This window comes from Mus musculus, chromosome 3, assembly GCF_000001635.26.
Source record: "Mus musculus strain C57BL/6J chromosome 3, GRCm38.p6 C57BL/6J".
In the NCBI taxonomy this organism is placed as follows: domain Eukaryota; kingdom Metazoa; phylum Chordata; class Mammalia; order Rodentia; family Muridae; genus Mus; species Mus musculus.
This window is the reverse complement of record NC_000069.6, coordinates 55,683,747-55,702,620: the sequence shown is the minus strand read 5'-3', so window position 1 is coordinate 55,702,620 and position 18,874 is coordinate 55,683,747. Positions and strand designations below refer to the sequence as shown.

General features: G+C 41.3%; 1 protein-coding gene across 11 annotated transcripts in view; it reads left to right on the top strand.

Annotated features, from left to right (window-relative positions):
• Nbea (neurobeachin) overlaps positions 1-18,874 on the top strand; it is a 558,554-nt gene that overhangs the window by 481,128 nt on the left and 58,552 nt on the right. For all 11 annotated transcript variants that reach the window (XM_006501527.4, XM_017319586.2, XM_006501520.4 and 8 more), the window contains 2 exons: positions 6,199-6,339; positions 11,681-11,800. In XM_006501527.4, the coding sequence (XP_006501590.1) occupies positions 6,199-6,339; positions 11,681-11,800 (261 nt within the window). The remainder of the gene's footprint in view (positions 1-6,198; positions 6,340-11,680; positions 11,801-18,874) is intronic.

Genomic DNA, 18,874 nt, shown 5'->3' with positions numbered 1-18,874 from the left:
GACCTGGTATTTCTGAGGAATCCAGATTGGGTCAGTGTTGAGAGACCCTGCTCTGAGACCATTGCTATTGCACCCTGCTCTAGTGTTGATCTGACCAGCCCTCAGTAGTATGGCAAGGAGGCTTTTGTAACCCCACCAGAGAGGACTTTCTTGCCATATACTAGCAGCCAAGTTTCTTTCTGTCAAATCTTATCATGGGCTAATTTCTGCACCAATCACAGTGGCGACATAGGATAGACTGATGGACACTTTGGTGTTCTCAGGGATCAGCTCACATGCACCAGCTATTCTAAAAATGAAGAAGAAGCAGTTCATAAAAGAAGGAGGACTGGGCAGAGGATCTGCTGCTCATTTGTGAGAGTTGGGCCTAGGTCTAACCACACGCACTGGGATTTCCTGCCCCGTTGCACTGTGAGCTTTTAACAGATGCTCAGTCACTGCACTGACGTGTGCATCCCCTGTTCTCTGGGTCCTCAGAGCTCTTAGTCCCTTGATCATGTCCTCTAAATGTATCCACTTCATTGTCCACCTTGTTTTATGACTGAACGTTTTGTCTAAAACATGGAAGTTTGACATGGAGCTCTATTCATGCAGGGTTCTATCACTTGGCTAAGAAGAGCCAGGCCGTGTCCTGAGTGCTGATAATTCAGACATGAGTAGATTAGCTGTTTCATTTAAGGTACAGTCTACTGGGCAAAATGCGTTACAAGTTCACCTCACTAGGACTAGGCACTGTCTGTGAAGCCTGAACCCCTTCCAAAAGCACGAGTCACATAAGAGAGAGAGATAAAGGGTGGGGGAAGGGGTCTGTAGGAGCGAGTCGTGCATTGTCATGAGATGGTTTTCAAGATGATGTCATATGGTTCATGACCGGAAAAATGGAAAAGATAAGAATTTGGGAGGCCTCTTTTATAGATTATCTAGACCTGTTTCTAGTGAAGGAGGAGATAACTTAGATATATCACAAGTTCTGATGTGATAAGGATGTGGAAACACCCAGAAAGTTCTCCATAGAAACCAAACACATTGAATCGGCTTCAAGCTGTTTCTAGCCCAGCACAGCAATTGGATCTCTGAACTGGAGAGCTGCTCGCTAGGTTTGAGATCTGTAACACCAGGCATAGGACCAGGTCAGGGTTCTGACCCTTTCCTCCCTTTCTTTCTTCCCTTATGCTTCCTTCCCTCCGGCCTCCCTCCCCTCTTCCATCCTTCCACCCTTCCTTCCTTACTACTTTCCTTCATTTCTTTCTCCCTCCCCCTTTTTGCCTCCCCCCCTTCCTCCTTCCCTCTTTTCCTCCTTCCATCCTTCCTCCTTTGGGCCTGATCTTAAAAGGTTTCCTTCCACATCTCACATGCTAAGATTATAGGTGTGTACCATCATGCCTAGCTGGTTCCATCTGTTTCTGAGGTTCTTTGGTGGAGAGGAAGAAAACAGGCAATTGTGAAGAAGAAGAATATAAAAGAAGGGCAGAGATCCTAATTTTAGAGTAAGCTATGAAGCTGCACAGTGGGAGGGGGAGGAGGGGCAGACAGAGGGTTCATGAGGTCCCTGTTTCCTTCTGGTGAAGTGAGGTGAAGGGATGCCTTGTAGACCCCAGACACTTGTGTAAATCACACTAGGAAGTGGATGAGAACGCTACGGTATGCAAATATACAGTGTCCTTGGCAGTTCCAGTGCCAAGTAGTGGCCCACAGCATCACTTAAGTGACACATAGAATTTCAGTACTTTGAGCACTGACATGTCCATTTCCAGGTTTTAGTGATGTGCCAGAATAAAGTGCTGAGATACTGTAGTGGACATGTTTCTCCTTGAAAGCCTCAAATTCCTAAAATTTATAATCTACTTTGAAGATCATTCTTTGAGTTTACATTTAGTACTTACTCAGACAAGATCAGCATTGTATCCGGAGTTTTTTCTCTCTCTCTTCCTTTCCTTCTTTCTTTCTTTTATTTTATTTATTTATTTATTTATTTACTTTTCAAGACAGGGTTTCTCTGTGTATCCCTGGCTGTCCTGGAACTCACTCTGTAGACCAGGCTGGCCTCGAACTCATAAATCCGCCTGCCTCTGCCCTCCAAGTGCTGGGATTAAAGGCATGCGCCACCACACCCGGCCAGAGTTTTCTTTCAATGCTTTAGTTTATCATAAATATTTCCCTAACTACAATTTTTGTTACTCATTTTTTCTTATCTTATAGATGCTTATTCTAAAAAAAATGACTTGATATAACTTAAGAGATTTTAAGTAGAAAATATTGATAGATCAAGGCTAAAGGAACAGAAAGAGAAAATAGAAAAATAAATAAAATGGGAAAAACACTCATTATATATTAAAAGAATTCTCACCCAAATATAAAAGTGAAGTCTAAGTAGAGCCTGTTCTACTGTGTGTTTGCAGCAGTTTTATATATATATTTAGATAAAAAGAGAGAGAGAGAGAGAAGAAGATAGATGATAGTTAAATAAAAGATAGATAGATAAATACCTTAAATGATGTAAATCTCTATGCATGCATCTATTAGGATATTTTTTCCATACAATAAAGTCACAGACTTGTTTAAGAAGAGAAGCTTTTTTGTGGCACTCCGGTTTGAGGCAGGTTTTTCTCCTGGATCTTTGAGGAGTATATGATAAGGAATAGAAGTGGAGGACAGAACATCATTTGTTCAGTAGCTACAACAGTGCTTTATTGCAACATAAACAATCGCTGCCCAATTTCACCAGGAATAGGAATGTCTGGACACATGTCAGTTAATTTTCTCAAGATATCAATAACTATAGCAAGTTATGTAAGCTTTAGCCCTTCTAAAAACAACAGGGTTTTCTGGGTATAGAGATCCTATTTTCAGTCTCTACCTGCTGCTTGTGCATGGTTTTATGTTGCGTGTATAGCACCAAACAGCAGCAGATCCAGCATCAAGTGTTAAACTCTGGATGTGGAACGCACAGCCATGCTGTATCTAAATGCCACTGCTGACGGGAAGGAGACTAGTTCCTGCTGCCAACTAAGTGCGTCAGCCTCAGTAAATATTGCTGTGCGTTTTCACCAGAATTTTAGCCACAGTCATCTACCAGATTCATGTGGATTCACGGGTGATACTCACTTAAGTTTCAGACAGACGCCAGACTTCCAGCCTTATCAATAGAGAGGTAGACAGATATTAACAGGGGCATGATGCCTTTCTGGATTGAGTAAGAAACAACTGGAAGCTTTTTTCTCTTTAAAAACTTTGTTCCTTAACTACTAGAAACGAAATGGTTTTTAAAGTAGTAAATAGAAATGAAATTGTTTATATTTCATTTCAGAAAACTTTATAGGCAAACTTTATAGCTTCACTAGGCAAAATTTCAAATCAGAAATATATTTTAAGTAGTAAAGGTTTGCAGACTTTAATACAGTGCAGCTGTTTCATACCAATTCAAACATCAGCGAAATGAGCAAAATAGAAAATTTAAATATTTATTTTACCTTTGAGGGTAGTTGAGGGGAATGGCTGGAAGAGATTAGGGGACTGGCCAATTTTCTTTTTTCATGATGTTTTGTGAGGTCTTAGAGAACAAACAGTATCAGTATAAGGTTGGTCCTCCTGTATGGACAGATGTTCTACAGCTGAAAGATCCACCAGCACTTTCAGGACAGAAAGCTCCACTCTTTTCAGACAGCTCCCTGAGTTAGGAAGACTTCTACACGCACGTCTAGGAGAGACTGGTCCAAGTCACTATGCAACCTTTGTATGTTCTGCTTGGGAGTACTTGTCCTTTCATCAGACATAAAGGTTACATTTCTTTTAAATATTGAGAATTTTACATAATGTTTGACAAAATATCTCTCTTTTTTATATCTGTGTAAAAAGATTTTATAGGTAACTGCTGAAATTTAGCACAAAATTGGGTTGAAGTACTTAAGTGGAAATTTTATACTTTAATTCTAAGATTCATAGAAATGAAGATTAATGGTTTTGGAACTTTAAAATATTAATATTCTCATAACCAAGAAACATACCTTTTAAAAAATAAGTGGCTTAATTTTAGTCATCACATAATAAAGACTAACATAAAAGGAGCGTGCTGTACAAGTAATTTCAATATTCAGGCTAAGCATCCTTACAAATAAGAGCTTATTATGGAAATTCTAGCAGCTCTAACTGCTGACATCATTGTGTAGTTTAAATTAGTCTTCTGGGACCAAAAGAAAAGGCTCACAGCAATTTACAAACGAATTTTTCTCTCTTGTGTAACATTATATGTCCCACTGAAACACTAATTTTCTATAACTTCTGTTAAGATTAAGCCTTTGGGGGACTTCATACTTAAGCAGTAGTATTAAATTTTGGAGTAAAGCTTGATATACTTAACATTTTCACTCTCAATGTAAACACTTATTTGTGCAGTATGCAACTGATGAAGAAACCAAAACCATACAGAAAATTGAACTAAGGTTATTTATGTTATTTGCACTCCAGTGTCAAGTCCCAAAGAAACTGGGGACAAAGGTTGCCTATGGTGCTTTTTAGCATTTCAAAACGCAGGCTGGCCTTCAGGCTCACTCAGTACCAATGGCTCTTCTCACCCAGCCCTAGCCCCTAACCACAGCTTCTCCAGCTCAAGGGCTTTCTTTACCCCAGCTTCGTATTCCCATATAACCCTGCCATTTTAGTTCAGAAGATTTCTCTCCCTGGAGCCTCTCCCCTCACCCCTCTCTCCTCCCTCATCCTCTCTTCTCTTCTTTTCTTCCATACACCTACCCACACCCCAGCCACCCCTCCTATCCCATCCCTTCTCTCCTAAGGCCCTGTTCACTCTGCTGGCCATGTTTACTCTATGCCTTTCCTGCCCTGCTCTGGATTCTTAGAGATGCCAATGGCTATCCTCTCCCCCATGGCTACAATAAAGACCTTCCCCCCAACCGTAACCTGGAGCAGTCATATCCTCATTTTATACAGTGAGGTTCTTCTAGGAATCGTTAAAGTTTAGATGATTAATCATTAAAGTTTGTAGGCATTGTCTAATAGTTAACATGTGCTTTTCAAGGGAAGAAAATATCCCATGTTGTCCTCCAAAGTCTAGATAGAGCAGGTCATAGTGGCTTCACAAAGTACCTACTTGGGAACTTGAGTCCTCTGAATCAGCCTCTCATGACTTGACTGACTGTTTAAATTCATAAAAAAGACTGGAGCTCCAATTTGACAGTAGCAGACCAGGCCAGTGTTCCAACTGTGCTTTCTCTGAAGGACTTTGACTCCTTAGCGTACATACTAGAGACTGAGCTTGGCAAACATGGAAGGCAGTGCAAAGGTGAGGAAGTTCTAACTCAGCAAAGACAACACTATAGAAAGCTGTCTTAGTAGTGGTTGCCGTGAGTCCCTCCATGTGTACTCTTTGGTTGGTGGTAAGAGTACACATGGGAGGGATCAATGGTTCAAGCCACATATGTAGCAGAGGATGGCCTTGTGGGACACCAGTGAGAGGCGAGGCCCTTGGTCCAGTGAAGGCCTGATGTCCCAGTGCAGGGAAATGCCAGGACAGTGAAGCTAGAGTGGGTGGGTTGGTGAGCAGGGGGAGAGGGGATGGGATAGGGGGGTTTTCGGAGGGGAAATGAAGAAAGGGAATAACATTTGAAATATAAATAAAATATCTAATAAAAATTTTTAAAAAATAATGGATGCCAAGCTCAGTCTCCATCATGGATGCTAAGAAGCCAAGGAAATCGAAAGGAGCCATGAAAATACTGATTTGACCTGAACAGTTAAAGTATAATCACTTTCATTGTTTTGGTAATTTTTGGCTTGTTGGTTTTGTTTCCTTGCTTGTTTTGGTTTTTACTTTTTGTTTTGTTTGGTTTTGGTTTATTTTGAGAGAGAGAACAAGAAGGAACATAAAATTGATCAGGCTCTGGGAGAGGCTGGGAAAGGTACAAGAACATGATAAAAGTGTAAGAAATTTTTAAATAAAAAACCCCTGAATCACCCTGGGAATCTCATTTTCTAAAAGGACAGCCAAGTCTGGGGACTTTGCTCATGTGCATAGTGCCTGTGTGTCTTTAGCAAGTACACCGATTAGTAATGAATATGAATCCACTCACTGAAAGCCGTACGGAGCAGTCCATTAGTGCTGGGTTACTTTCAGGGTAAAGCCTGGACATCTAGAATGTTTGCTGTTGCTGCATGGAACAGAGCATTTCTTTTATCTTTTTACAGCCAATTGGTGCTTTGAACCCGAAGAGAGCAGTGTTTTACGCAGAGCGCTATGAGACATGGGAGGAGGATCAAAGCCCACCCTTCCACTACAACACACATTACTCAACGGCGACTTCCGCCCTGTCATGGCTTGTTCGGATTGTAAGTATCATCTTAACTCAGCTGCCTCTACCTCCAGGGTTGCAGTGTAAGTAAACTAAATGGAAATCAAGTACATTTGCGGTGCGTTTTAACGACTAGAGAGACTAGTGAGCAGAAACTGAGCGCCATGTAGCCCAGAAAGCATCAAGCCTGTGGTCTTCCTGTTCAGCCTCCCAAATGCTGGGATTACAGATACGCACGACCACACATGGCTTTGGTTTTTTATTTTGTTTTTTTGTGGTTGTTATTTTGTTTTGTTTTGTTAGTGTCTGACCTTCTTTGCAGAATTGGGTTAGGAAGCAAGTTACTTACATCGTGGACTTACTTTCTCGAGCTGGGGATTAACACAAACTGAGCAGATACTCTGTTACATCCTAGTCCTGTCCCACCCATTACTCCCGAGTCCGCCATAAAGGACTCTGATATACAGCTTTAATTTTAGATCAGCTAATATATTGATAAAACAAACACAAACCTTACTTAAGAGGAACTAACTCCATACAGAAGTAAAAATATAAAGATATGCTCTCTTTTTTTTTTAGACCTAGGATTTTAAGTTAGTCTCATCTGTCCAAGATTCAGCTTAAGTGTATTAAGTTTGAAGTTAAGAAAAATCTTAACTGTATTTTATACTCTAATAATTAGTGGCCAAGCCTTACTAGTCAGATTCTGCACTCCTGCAGAGCGCCCTTCTCATTCAGGTGAGAGAAGATTCCTCTGAGCTCCCCCACGGAATCCTGGGATCCATCCTGTGGCTCCAGCCACAGACGGACCAGTCAACATTTACAATAGCTGATTTCTGATTGGCACAGCCGTAAAAGGTGGTCTTAATTGATTTATATTCAGAAATAGGGAAACAGAGAAGAAAATAAAATGACCGGGCAATTCATTTCTCAGGTCACCAGTGATTAGACCATAAAACTAAGTCTCCAGGCATTATTGACACTAGTGGGAATGACCTAGCCATGAGTGAACTGCAAGCAGACAGAAATCAGTACAGGAGGCATAGACTTAAAAGGGAGGGGATAGAGTGTCTGTACATTTCTACTTGCTGATTAAGTGGGAGCCAAGAACAAAATGTGGCTGCACCTAACACACGCCATCAGGGTAGACCACCTACAGTCCACAAGAAGCACACAGAAACAGAAACATTTTCAAAAACACTGAAACCAGAAGTTTTCACTCGTGAGAGGCCTGTTCATACCTCATCAGAATCTGTGATGCCACCTCCTTGTTGAGCTGCTGCTTAGGAGTTGGGGGTGGGGCTCACTCAGGTCTCTTAGAGATGGAAAAAAAGCCCAGAACTGTGTGTGGAAACAATAATAATAAATGTATCAATTGTGCTGCCTTGAGACTTAAGTAAGAATAATATTTGATTGAAACTTTAAATAGTTACAATGATGCTATGTGTTTTCTGTGAATGCCATTTAGTCAATTCCAGGGCCAGACTGGCAAAATGTATTAAATGAAAAACACTTCTCTCCAACCACCTGATGTGTGTGTGTGTGTGTGTGTGTGTGTGTGTGTGTGTATACACACACACTTATCTTCCAAGTAAGCTAATTCTCTCCTCCAGTCACAAAGCACAATCCTCTGCTGGCTTGTTGTTCCAGTGGATAGAACACAGGACCATGTAAGGGCCTGACAGTGAGCTTCCCTGTCTGCTGTACACAGAGCAGCGCAGCCTCACAGCAAACCCCTACACTGACTGTTTCACAGCTTCCAGTGGCCTCAGGAAGGGGAAGAAACAGGTGGAATTTGTCTCATCAATTTAAACCTGCCATATCCAAAATGTTACTTTTTGATCATATAACCAATAAAAAATTATTTATGTAATGTTTAATACTTTTTAACTTGTCTTGGAATTCAAAGAATATGCTATTTTCTATATTTTCCACAATATAGCATCTGTTGGCTGCTGTATCAGACAGTGTGGCTGGAGTCGCTTTTATGAATACTCATTTAGCTCCAATGCCTCGTGGCAAGCTGTCAGAGGCAAGGTCCTGGAGTTCTGTGGTCAAACAGCTTAGGGCGCGTTCAACTAATGGCCGAGGGAAACCTGCTTTCTTCACTCTTACCCTAAGGAGTTTATGAAGTAGAAAATGCATTACAATTTGTGTCACTAAGAATCTGTTCATAAAATATAATACATATTAAAATAAGTATCTGTCCCCTACCTTTGAAGCCTTTTAGACCTAAAGTCATTAAATTCATTATCAGTCAATATATGTAGTATGTCAATGATGATAATTGCATAAAAATGGTAATTACCTATGTACCTCATTACTTTAAATTAAGAACATTGTTTTATGCAAACTGCCAGTGAAGTCACTTGTCTGAATTGCCAGACTCTAGAAAGACTGTTTCATTAATGTCTGCCAGACAAATGCTGAAGGAGCCCTCATTCCAAGGTGGGATTCTTATGACAACTAACATATAAGGCACAATGTGCTCGGAGTTTTGTCCTTTCTAGACTGGAGACATCACCCCAGAACAATCACACAGTGCTCACTGACCACTGCAGCCCTCAGTGACCAATTTCCCTGGTCCACATAGTATTTTTAGCCCTTTTGTGCTAAGCTAATTCTTTAGACATTTAGTAACAATGATTCTTAGGGAGCTAAATAGATAACATTCAAAATTTTAATTTCTACATGTGTTATTTATAATTCAGAACTTTCTTTATAATTGCAGATTATTTAGAAATTTTACCTACAAACTGAAATGTCATAAAAAATAACCTGTTTCTAGTAAAAGTACCAGTAGTACTTTTAGGATTATCATCGTTAAACCAGCCTGAATAAAACTTTTCACTGTTCATTTTGAATACTGACACATAAGGGCAGAGCATATTCACTTAGGGGAAGGCAGATGATGTTTAATCAGAAGTGTGTCACGCAGAAAGCATGCAGGGTAATTAATAGGAAATGTGGACTGAGCGTAGAGTTACTGTTGGAGTCTTTCCAAAGAGCTAAGAGGAAGCTAGATCTCAGGCCTCAGATAGTCAGGCCTCCATTCGTGAAAGTGTGGCCTTGAACATGCTCATGTGCTAAATGGAGGGAGGCACACACCTGCCAGGGGGGCAATGTGAAGGGTGCCAGCCCAGACAGACAGCAGGCTATAGCACAGGAAGCTCTCAGCGTGGACCTGCTTCCTCCTCTCTACAAGGTTCCACATCACTGCAGATCTGCATCTTCCCTTTGTTGTGATTACCTACAGTCAGGAAAGGGGGAAGGGGAAGAAAGGAAAGGAAAGGGAACGGGAAAGAAGGAAAGGGAAAGGAAAGGAAAAGGGGAAAGGAAAGGAAAAAGGAAAGGAAAGGGAAAAGGGGGGAAAGGGAAAAAAGGGAAAAGGGAAAGGAAAAGGAAAAAGGAAAAAAGTGTTTCTAGGTCAGAAGTGATTACAAGGCAGGGAAGGTGGCCAGTGTCCTTGGAGGTATCCAGTAACTGCAGTCTGGGTACACAAGGCTGGTGGTTGTTTGATAACTTTGTGTCAGGTAAGATATATCAAACTTTCTCTTTGTTTTTTTCATTTAATCTTAGCTAATTCTTATAATTATCCCAAGATTATTGTCAGTTTGTAGAAATGAAGTGATCAACGCAGTTACATGACAGAGTTATGTAAAGGAATTTGCCCAAGATAGGTAAATTGTGCAATCGAATCTTAAAATTAATTAGGCATATTTTGCTCAATTTATCACTATTATTTTTTATTTTCAATATTTCAATTTTGATTAATTTAATGATCACATATGCTACATTTATTACGTGACTTTTATTAGTAAATTAAAAGTCTACAAAGCAAGTCAATCAGAAGAGACACCTCAGACAATTTTTATTCCTAATTTTAGTGATATCCACTTGTCTCTCACATAACCTAAAGTCTTTACAGAGTAGACTTCCAGCCTATGTATGTGATTTTCAGGTTCTGTATTTCTTGCTTCCGTTTTCTTGTATTTTGTTTATCATTCATGATCTTGTCTCTTCCATCTGACTTTTCTGTCATCCAAAATTAAAGATGACAGATTACAGACTTAGAAAATTGATGACACCTATTCACGCTAAATTTCAGAAAAATACTGTGAAGGGTTTATATTTCTGGTTGCTGCCCAGTGGCAAGGAAAGGAATATAAAAAAAACAAAAATGATGTCTAACACATTAAGAAGCAAATGGAGATGTGTGTTAAAGAAAAAAGACAATTAGGAAAATGCCCTGCAGACTAGCATCATGAAACTTGGGAATGAGTTTTGTCATTGATCCTTCCCATCATCAGCTTCAGAGTACAGGGTAAACATGCCAACAGAAACACACATCTGCCTGTGTTCTAGTTTAGGTGCCTAAGGATTCCTCAGTGAGAATGAATACTACTTACCTGATTTGGAGGCAAATTTAATGATGTCAAAAGTAATATCTCCTGCTCAACCTAAAAACTGCAGAGCAGCTGTTGTGATGGCCTCATCCCAAGGGCTCCTGCTATGGGAGATGTCCTGACTGATAGACCCAGTGCTAACAGTGCTAATCAAAGGCACCAGTCACCGTCTACTAGAATTGTCCAGTCTTAATTACGATCATTTTAGTCTATTCCTATTCAATGGATTGGGTCATGAAGAATCTTTACGTACCAGGAGTTAATGAGAGAGAGAGACGCTTTCATAGTGGGGATGCAGTACAGGTAGCAGCAGGCATTGATGCAGAAGTGGTTTTAAGGAGAAAAGGGGATCTGTGCTAGAGTGAGTTGGCAAGTCCTGGTTTGAACAAGTTACCAGTATAGCCAAATGATGAATTTTGATTGCTGGAGCTTGGCGTTTCAATAGTTGTACCTTAGAGTTTTAGGTGGGCTTAAGGAGGTGGCCAATAAGGGAATAGACTTTTGTAGCTAGCATTAGGAATTTGATCTAACATTTTAGAAAGGGGGAGGGAAGAGGGGTGGGCAAGACCTGGCAGTGCAGTGCTGTGTTTGCAATGTTTGGGCTTGTTAGAGAGCCCTTCAAGCTGAACTACTAGAAAGAAAGAAAATCTCCCTTATAAATGCTGTGAGAACTATTAACAGAGAGATAGTAAGGCACTTCATCACTTTGCAGATGAAAAACATGCCTGTGAGGCTGGAGGACACTGCAGGCTGTGCAACAGTGGTCTGCAATGTCAGTCAGAGGCAGCTCAGACCTACATCTGACACCTTGGTCTAGGCCTTCACCCAGGGCTCTGTATTTCTTCTTCCCATAGAGGACCTCAAGATGCTGGTGGTTTTTGTTTGTTTGTTTTTATTTTGTTTTGTTTTAACAAAGAAATGACTGTCGCTGTATTTCAAATGATCCAGTGACTGATTCTTTTCTTTATTCAGGAGCCATTCACAACCTTCTTCCTCAATGCAAATGATGGGAAATTTGACCATCCAGACCGAACCTTCTCATCCATTGCAAGGTCATGGAGAACCAGTCAGAGAGATACATCCGATGTCAAGGTATATGATTTATCATTTATAGTCACAGAACTCTAAAATTTGTTGAAATTTTTATTTTTAAAGTTTTATGTATATGTATATATATATATATACATATATATGTGTGTGTGTGTGTATATATATACATATATATATATAATTACAGCTTTTGCTCATACTAAAATTGTGTACTACATCAAATCTTAAAGAAAATCTGTTGTTGTTGTTGTTGTTGTTGTTGTTGTTGTTGTTGTTGTTGTATGATCCATTTAGCTTAACCAGGACCATCTGTGTGACTGGTATATTGGGAATATCCATTGGAGCCTGGTAGGGTGGTCAACCGTGGGTACATAACGGAAAGAAATTATTTTTCTTCTTTTCTTTAACCCACAGGCAATGATTCTGCAGTGGGGGTAGGGCTCACTGGGACTCTCCTCCACCCTGACTGTTGATGGGCATTCATGTGCAAGCATGGTGTAGTCATTGGTTATCTCTGAAAGTTCATGACTGCTTTTACCTAGAAGGTGCTATTTTGCAGTCTTTCCCCCTTCCTTCTGGTTTTTCCTATCTTTCTATATCCCCTTCCACGGTGTTCCCTGAGCCTTAGTGGGTGGTAGAAATGCCTTATTTAAGGCTGAGCATAACTCACTTTTTCTCACCACCTTGTACCAGCAGTCTTTGCCTCCTGGAACTTACTGGAAAGAGAAGTTTCTCTGATTAAGGCTGGGAGTGGTAATTGACTTTGGATATAAACATGCATTTAGAAGGTGGCTTGGCACACATTAGCTAAACAACAGAGTTAAGCTCCTCACTGAGGGCTTGGGGAAGGGTCACAGTGCCAGGTATGGATTCCTTCTTGTGTTGAGTGTTGGGGTTGGTCTTGTATGCTGTGTATTCAGATGCTGAGCTCTGTGGCCCAAGATCATGTTGCAGTCTGGACATGGGCATTGTACTGACCAATGTTCTGTAAAAAATGTTCCTCAGTAATCCCTGATTGGATAGTAAAAGGCTAGAGCCTGGAACTGGACAGGAGAGAGAGAGAGGAAGGCAGGACTTGAAGTCGAGTACGGGTTCTCAGGCAGGGACCATGAATGAGAAGAAGGAATGAGGTAGGAGAAGAAGGTCTCCATGAGTCAGGATGGACCATGAACACATGGCCAAGAGAAAATGGCCCAGAGAACACACATGCAGAAGAGCAAACAGAGGAAGTCTCAGTTGTCAAGTGACAAGGAAGCCTATGGCTGGGATGAAGGTTAGAATAGCTCAGAACCTGCCTAGCCTAGTGCCTACAGCGTATTAATAAAGATTACCAGGGTTCTGTTGTGGTTTTGGGGGGGGGGACAGAAACCACCCATAAAATTACACGAATAAGCAAGAGTTTAAACACAATCAGACTAGTGTCCTAACCACCATTGTCCGAATGAGCTGGACCTTACAATGGATGAGGTTGGCATCGTAACTTGCAGGGTTCACAGCCAGAATCCTTCCCCAGCAGCCCATATAGCATCTTCTAACACTTTGAAAGCTAGGTGGAGGAGGCTTCCAGCCCAGTTGCCGCTTGCTTTCCCTATAGCATAACAGTCAAGGTGCATGGTGCCTCTAGCTATTGGATCTTATTATCTAGTTCCAGTGCCCAACTAAGAGGAAGGCAGAGCATTATTTTAGGGGCATCTAGGCTTTCCCTAACCAATAACTAGTAAGTGGTACTCCACCACACCTGGCACTGGAGTTTTTGTTAATAACCAGTAACTTCAATTAATAACCATCAAAAAGAAACTCAGGACCTTTAGTGTCAGTTCATTAAGGTGTTTTCATTAATTCAAAAATCCCTATCTATTCCAGATGGCATAAGCTGGAGATGGAGAGAAGAATCCCATAACTTACCTTTCCTGCTGTTCACTCAATATTTGGCCCATTGCATAAAACACAGTGGGAATTGGATCTGACCTTAATGTGTCATAGTGTTATATCTGGCCCAGCTTTGGGTTCATGTAGCCCGGGGCAATTAATAAAGCATTAATGACAAGACCCATTTAAAATGCAGGCTTTCAGTACAGCCTTACCCTTTACTTGACTGCCTGGGGATACTGTGCAACAATACATATTAGATTAAACCAGCACACACAATGCTCACAAAGAGAGCAGGGCAACCTTACAGTTGGTACACCTTAACTATTATTAAATGCAAACACTTGTTCATTGTTTATATGTGTTCTTTTTTTTTTTAAGAAAAAGAAAAGGATTGCATGGTCTCGAGTGACGCATGAGGAAAGTGTGCTTTCTCTTTTCTCTCCCTTTCTGATAGTAAGACCACATGATGGATTATTGCATAGGTAAAGTTTCTCATTTTAAGCCCTCTTTCTTTTATAGAGCTTTTCCCTCCACTGCCACTCAGTGCAAAACTGTCAGGTGTCACTGAGTTTAGGGCTTAGTCCTTCAGAAAGAAGCCAGTTAAACTCAGCTGTTTGATTTGCATATCTGTGGCTGCCCAAAACGTGTGTACAGAGCAATACACTTCTCTTACACAGCAAATCACAAAGGAAGTGGAAGCAGGGTGTAGCACACCCACATGCTGTCTGTTGCTATGACAGTGTATGAGAGCCAACCTTAACTTATGCAGAGTATTTACATTTAGAAAAAGGAGGTGTCACCTGAAGCCCTGCTGAATTATGTGTGGTAGCCACACCCATCTAACAGCCTTAAGTTCTCTAAAAAATTAATCTAAACTATGCATAGGCCATCATTCACACCGACTGCTGAGGAAATCAGGGAGGCCCACTCTTGTTTAATGTACTTGGAGAACAAGACAAAAACTGGGAGCTGGAAGTCACTCCATGCGCAATATCTCAACCTCCTGTTTACAAAATCACCTGATGAGCAGTTTGCATGGAAGTTAAATATTCTTTTATATAATTGAAGTCTACCATCTTAAGCCAGAGCTGTATCCTTATTTTATCAAACTATTTCAAGTGAAAATATATCCTCTCTATTCCTAGCATCATAACAACAAAGAATTAGCATTTTACTTAACTCAGAGGCTCACCCTAACATGCCCACACATGTATGAAGACAGTCATTTGTAATTTACTGATGTAAACACACTTCTCAACTTCCCTTTCCATCCTAAGAACTGGATCAGTGCATTAACTACCAGACACCTCAGCAAATTGCATTTCAGTCACTAAACACCTCCCCCTTCCCCGGGCAGCCATACTGAACCCAGCCCCCATTCTCTACCACACACTTAATTGGTTTATAAGCAGTGCATTTTGCTGCCTTGATATTATGTAGACTGCTTTGTCAGTTCTCCCTGACCCGCACCCTTTCCCTTGCATACTGTTTATATTCCAGGGTCTCTTTCTTCAGGAAGCCTGAATGTTCACACACACATAGAAATGCACTTCTGCGTCCTGGAGAGTCTTCTATTACACTTGTGAAGGTCAAAGCTGAAGAGAGCATCCTGGAATGGAGCTCTGTGTACCTTGTATGTATTTGCAAAGGGTGACTCTTAATAACAGGGCCAGTGGCTCAAGGCCATCTGCGTGTTTAATTTTTAAACATATTATCAAACCATCATCCCCACTGATGACAGTTCCCTCCCTAAAGCCATATGTTACACTGTTCCTTCCCCACCCGCAAGTCATCTCGTCGGAAGAAGTTGTGTGGCTGCTGCTGCTGCTGCTCTAGACAGAGCGCACGGGAGTGGGCAGCACTGCCTCCCAGTTCCCACCTGGGAGTGGGCAGCACTGCCTCTCAGTTCCCACCTGGGAGTGGGCAGCACTGCCTCTGAGTTCCCACCTGGGAGTGGGCAGCACTGCCTCCCAGTTCCCACCTGGGAGTGGGCAGCACTGCCTCCCAGTGCCCTGCCTTTCCACAGCCGCACAACACTTTGCTGCACTTACAGACCAAAAGATGACACATGTTGTTTGCCTCCTTTGGGGGTTTGGTCTTGTGCCTTCTGAATGGTTGAAAACAATCTTTGAAACTGCAGACAGAATCCAGGCATTCTGGATCCTTAATCCCAGCACTCAGGAAACAGAGACTGGTAGATCTCTTGAGTTTGATGCCAGACTGATCTACAGAGTAAATTCCAAGATAGCCATGGCTATACATAGAAACCCTGTCTCAAGAAATTAAAAAGAAAAAGAAGAAATAGCAGACAGTGTGGCTTCTATTCCATGTGTGTGTGTAACATCTATGAGTTTGTAGTGTGTGTGTGTGTGTGTGTGTGTGTGTGTGTGTGTGCATATTAAGAATGCATTAGGTTCCTGTCCTGTGTGTGCATGTGTGTATGTGTGTTGCCAATCACATAATGTGCACACATGGCCTGATGTTTTCTGTTACAGCACCAGAATGTTAAAATGTTAACATTCTGGTGATATGATAAAATGTTAGAATATATGGCGTCTTTAAAAATAATTAGTGGTGAGTTGAAACTTTTTAAAGTTGATTCCATACATTGATTAAGGCATTTTTCACTCTAAAATAATGACTGACTTAGCAGGGAAGAGTGAGTTACTAAGAATAATAATCCCACTAACTGCTAGAACATCGAATTTTATTTCTTCTCTCTACTCTGTATGTAGCAGCTGATTTGTTTTTAGGGAAATGTGGTTTTGTTTCCAAAGAAGAAAACTACCTCTGCACTATCTACTAACTTAGACAACCTGGCAGGAAAGATTGAGAACGAGGTAGATGGTTTTATTCTGTCTCTCTCCATTAATGTCAGTGTCTTCCTGTGCTAATGAACCCAAGCTGGGTAGGAAGGGAAGCTGCCCAAGTGACTTCTGAGGAGAGGCCCCAGGAGTGGAGTCAAATTGTATTTTGATTTTAAATTTCTTTCCTTCAGCCATGCCCTGCTAGCAGAGATATTCCATTTAGAGATGTTCTTTCACTAATTTTCCCTAATACCTTCCGAAGTTGTTAGGTTACTTTCTGAATGGCTATGTAGATGTTAGAAGAGGTGGCTGTGACACAGTGTCATTAAGGTGACATAGTGTAAATTAATGCAGTTAATGGAGGTGCTCACACTGCCTCGGTGACCCATTATGAGCTCTCGTGGAATTAGCAGATGCCCAGGCATCAATCTTTTGGGAAAAGGATAGAAAAGCGCTGGCAGCTTTAAAACCTCACAGTGAATTATATTGGGAAAGTGAAAACGTCTGGGTTAGATTTGATTTCACCAGGAAGCCATAAAATGGTACGGCTCTCAGCAAAATATATTAAACTGAAATGTCAGGTTTGATGCAGTAGGTACACAATTATGATAGTGTTAATAGTGGCCTTCTATCATCCTAAGACATACTTTCCAGTTCAATTTCTCAGCAGCTTGAACTTGTCATAAGCTTGTAAATTAGAAATTGTGTTTTGAGGATATTTTCCTATTTTTGACAGAACGCATATACTACTATTAACTGTACCATGGGGTTTTAGTATAGCTGTTAAAATAAACTAGAAATCACATTTGCAGACACAAAATGCCTGTTATAATACCCGCTTTGCCATTTCTTTAATAATATTCTTTGTCTTTCTGTACTGTTTTTCATTTAGCAAAATTTAAACTCCTTGGATTTTTCCTTAAATAGACGACGTTTAACAGCAGTGAGGATGTGTGCAGGGAGCAGGCCAGTTACCCTGGTGAGCTTTGTCTAGCGTTTCTGTATGGAAGCCAAGCAGCTGTGCCCTGGTTTTGGTTGGCTCCCTAAGTGCTCAAAGCAGCTTGTTTTGGAAAGGAGTTCCCCAGACACCAGGAGATTTTCAAAAGCCCTCACACAGGCAGGTAGAAAGGAGACTAAGGCCAGCAGGGTCTGCTCAGCTGCTGTCTGTCCCAGGCTCACTGCTTCTTGTGCCCTGTGACTCTTTCAATCCTCTGGGGCCTTGGCTTTGCCCTGTGAGTCAGTCTTTTTCATTCATTGCCTCTTCTTACAGTCGAATGCTTTTCTGCCTGCTTGCTTGTAGGAAGTGGGGCCAAGGTACCTTTGCCTGTTGGTCCAGCAGCTATAAAATCATGCATCCACTCTGTATATTTAATCATAATTCAGTATTAGAAGAAAAAAAAAGAGCTTACTCAAATCTTTTGAGACAGAGGCAGTGCCTACAGCATCCTTAGACTTCACTGTGTAGCTGTACAGATCTGCAGGAACCACCTTCAATATTCTTCACATAGCTCCCAGGAGACCGACTATACCCCTGATAAAGCTTCACCCTGTGGCTACATTTTGTTGGTTACTCTGGAGCTGACCCTCAACTTGAGCAGCCTGCATCTTATTTTAAGAATGTTTTGCCATCTTAATGTAGACCTTTGTGTTTGTAAAAACCCTGTCTCAAGCCAGGGCAGGTTCATCCTTCTCCTTCATACCATCTTGTCCATATACCCCTGGTCACTTTAAGCAATCTGCCTAGAAAGTTCCTTGGACACGAGTTCCTCTAAAGGGATTGAGGCTGCAGCCTTGTTAACCTCCCTCCCCTCCACTGCATCACTCAGGGAGCTCATCTCCTACTCTCTCTGTAATCTGTACACTCCCCGCCCCCCCCCACACACACAGTAACACCTTACCCTCCCCAACCCAGCCTGCGCCCTAGTCCCAACCCAGGACCTCACATTTCAAGCCTTTGCTGATTCACTACTCTTTTAATTATGTTTCTGTTTCACTAATTTCTATGTAAAAGACCACCCCCAAGTTTACAAATTAAAGCAATTCCTTCACAGTATGCAATAAGAATACCAGCTCAACCAGGATAGCTGGACTCCATGCTACAGGACACCTGGGGAGCTTGGCTGGGCAAATTTTCACCTTCTTGGCATCTATGTTCACATCTATAAAATGGGTTGGTAAGACTTTCACCCCATGAAGTGTTCGTCAACAATGAGAAACATGGAAGCACATGTAGGGTGCTTAGAATCATGGCAGGATACAGTAAGGCCTTCTACTTTAAGACTGAGTGGCCCCTTGATTCCTAGTGTGGGACAAGAGATAAAGATGTCATTGCACAAAAGCAGCTAGACCTCAGTGGTGATGCTCTCTTTGTCTTATGTTATCATTAAAGTGAGCAAATCTTAAATAATATTGCTATTAATATAAGGAGATGGTGCCA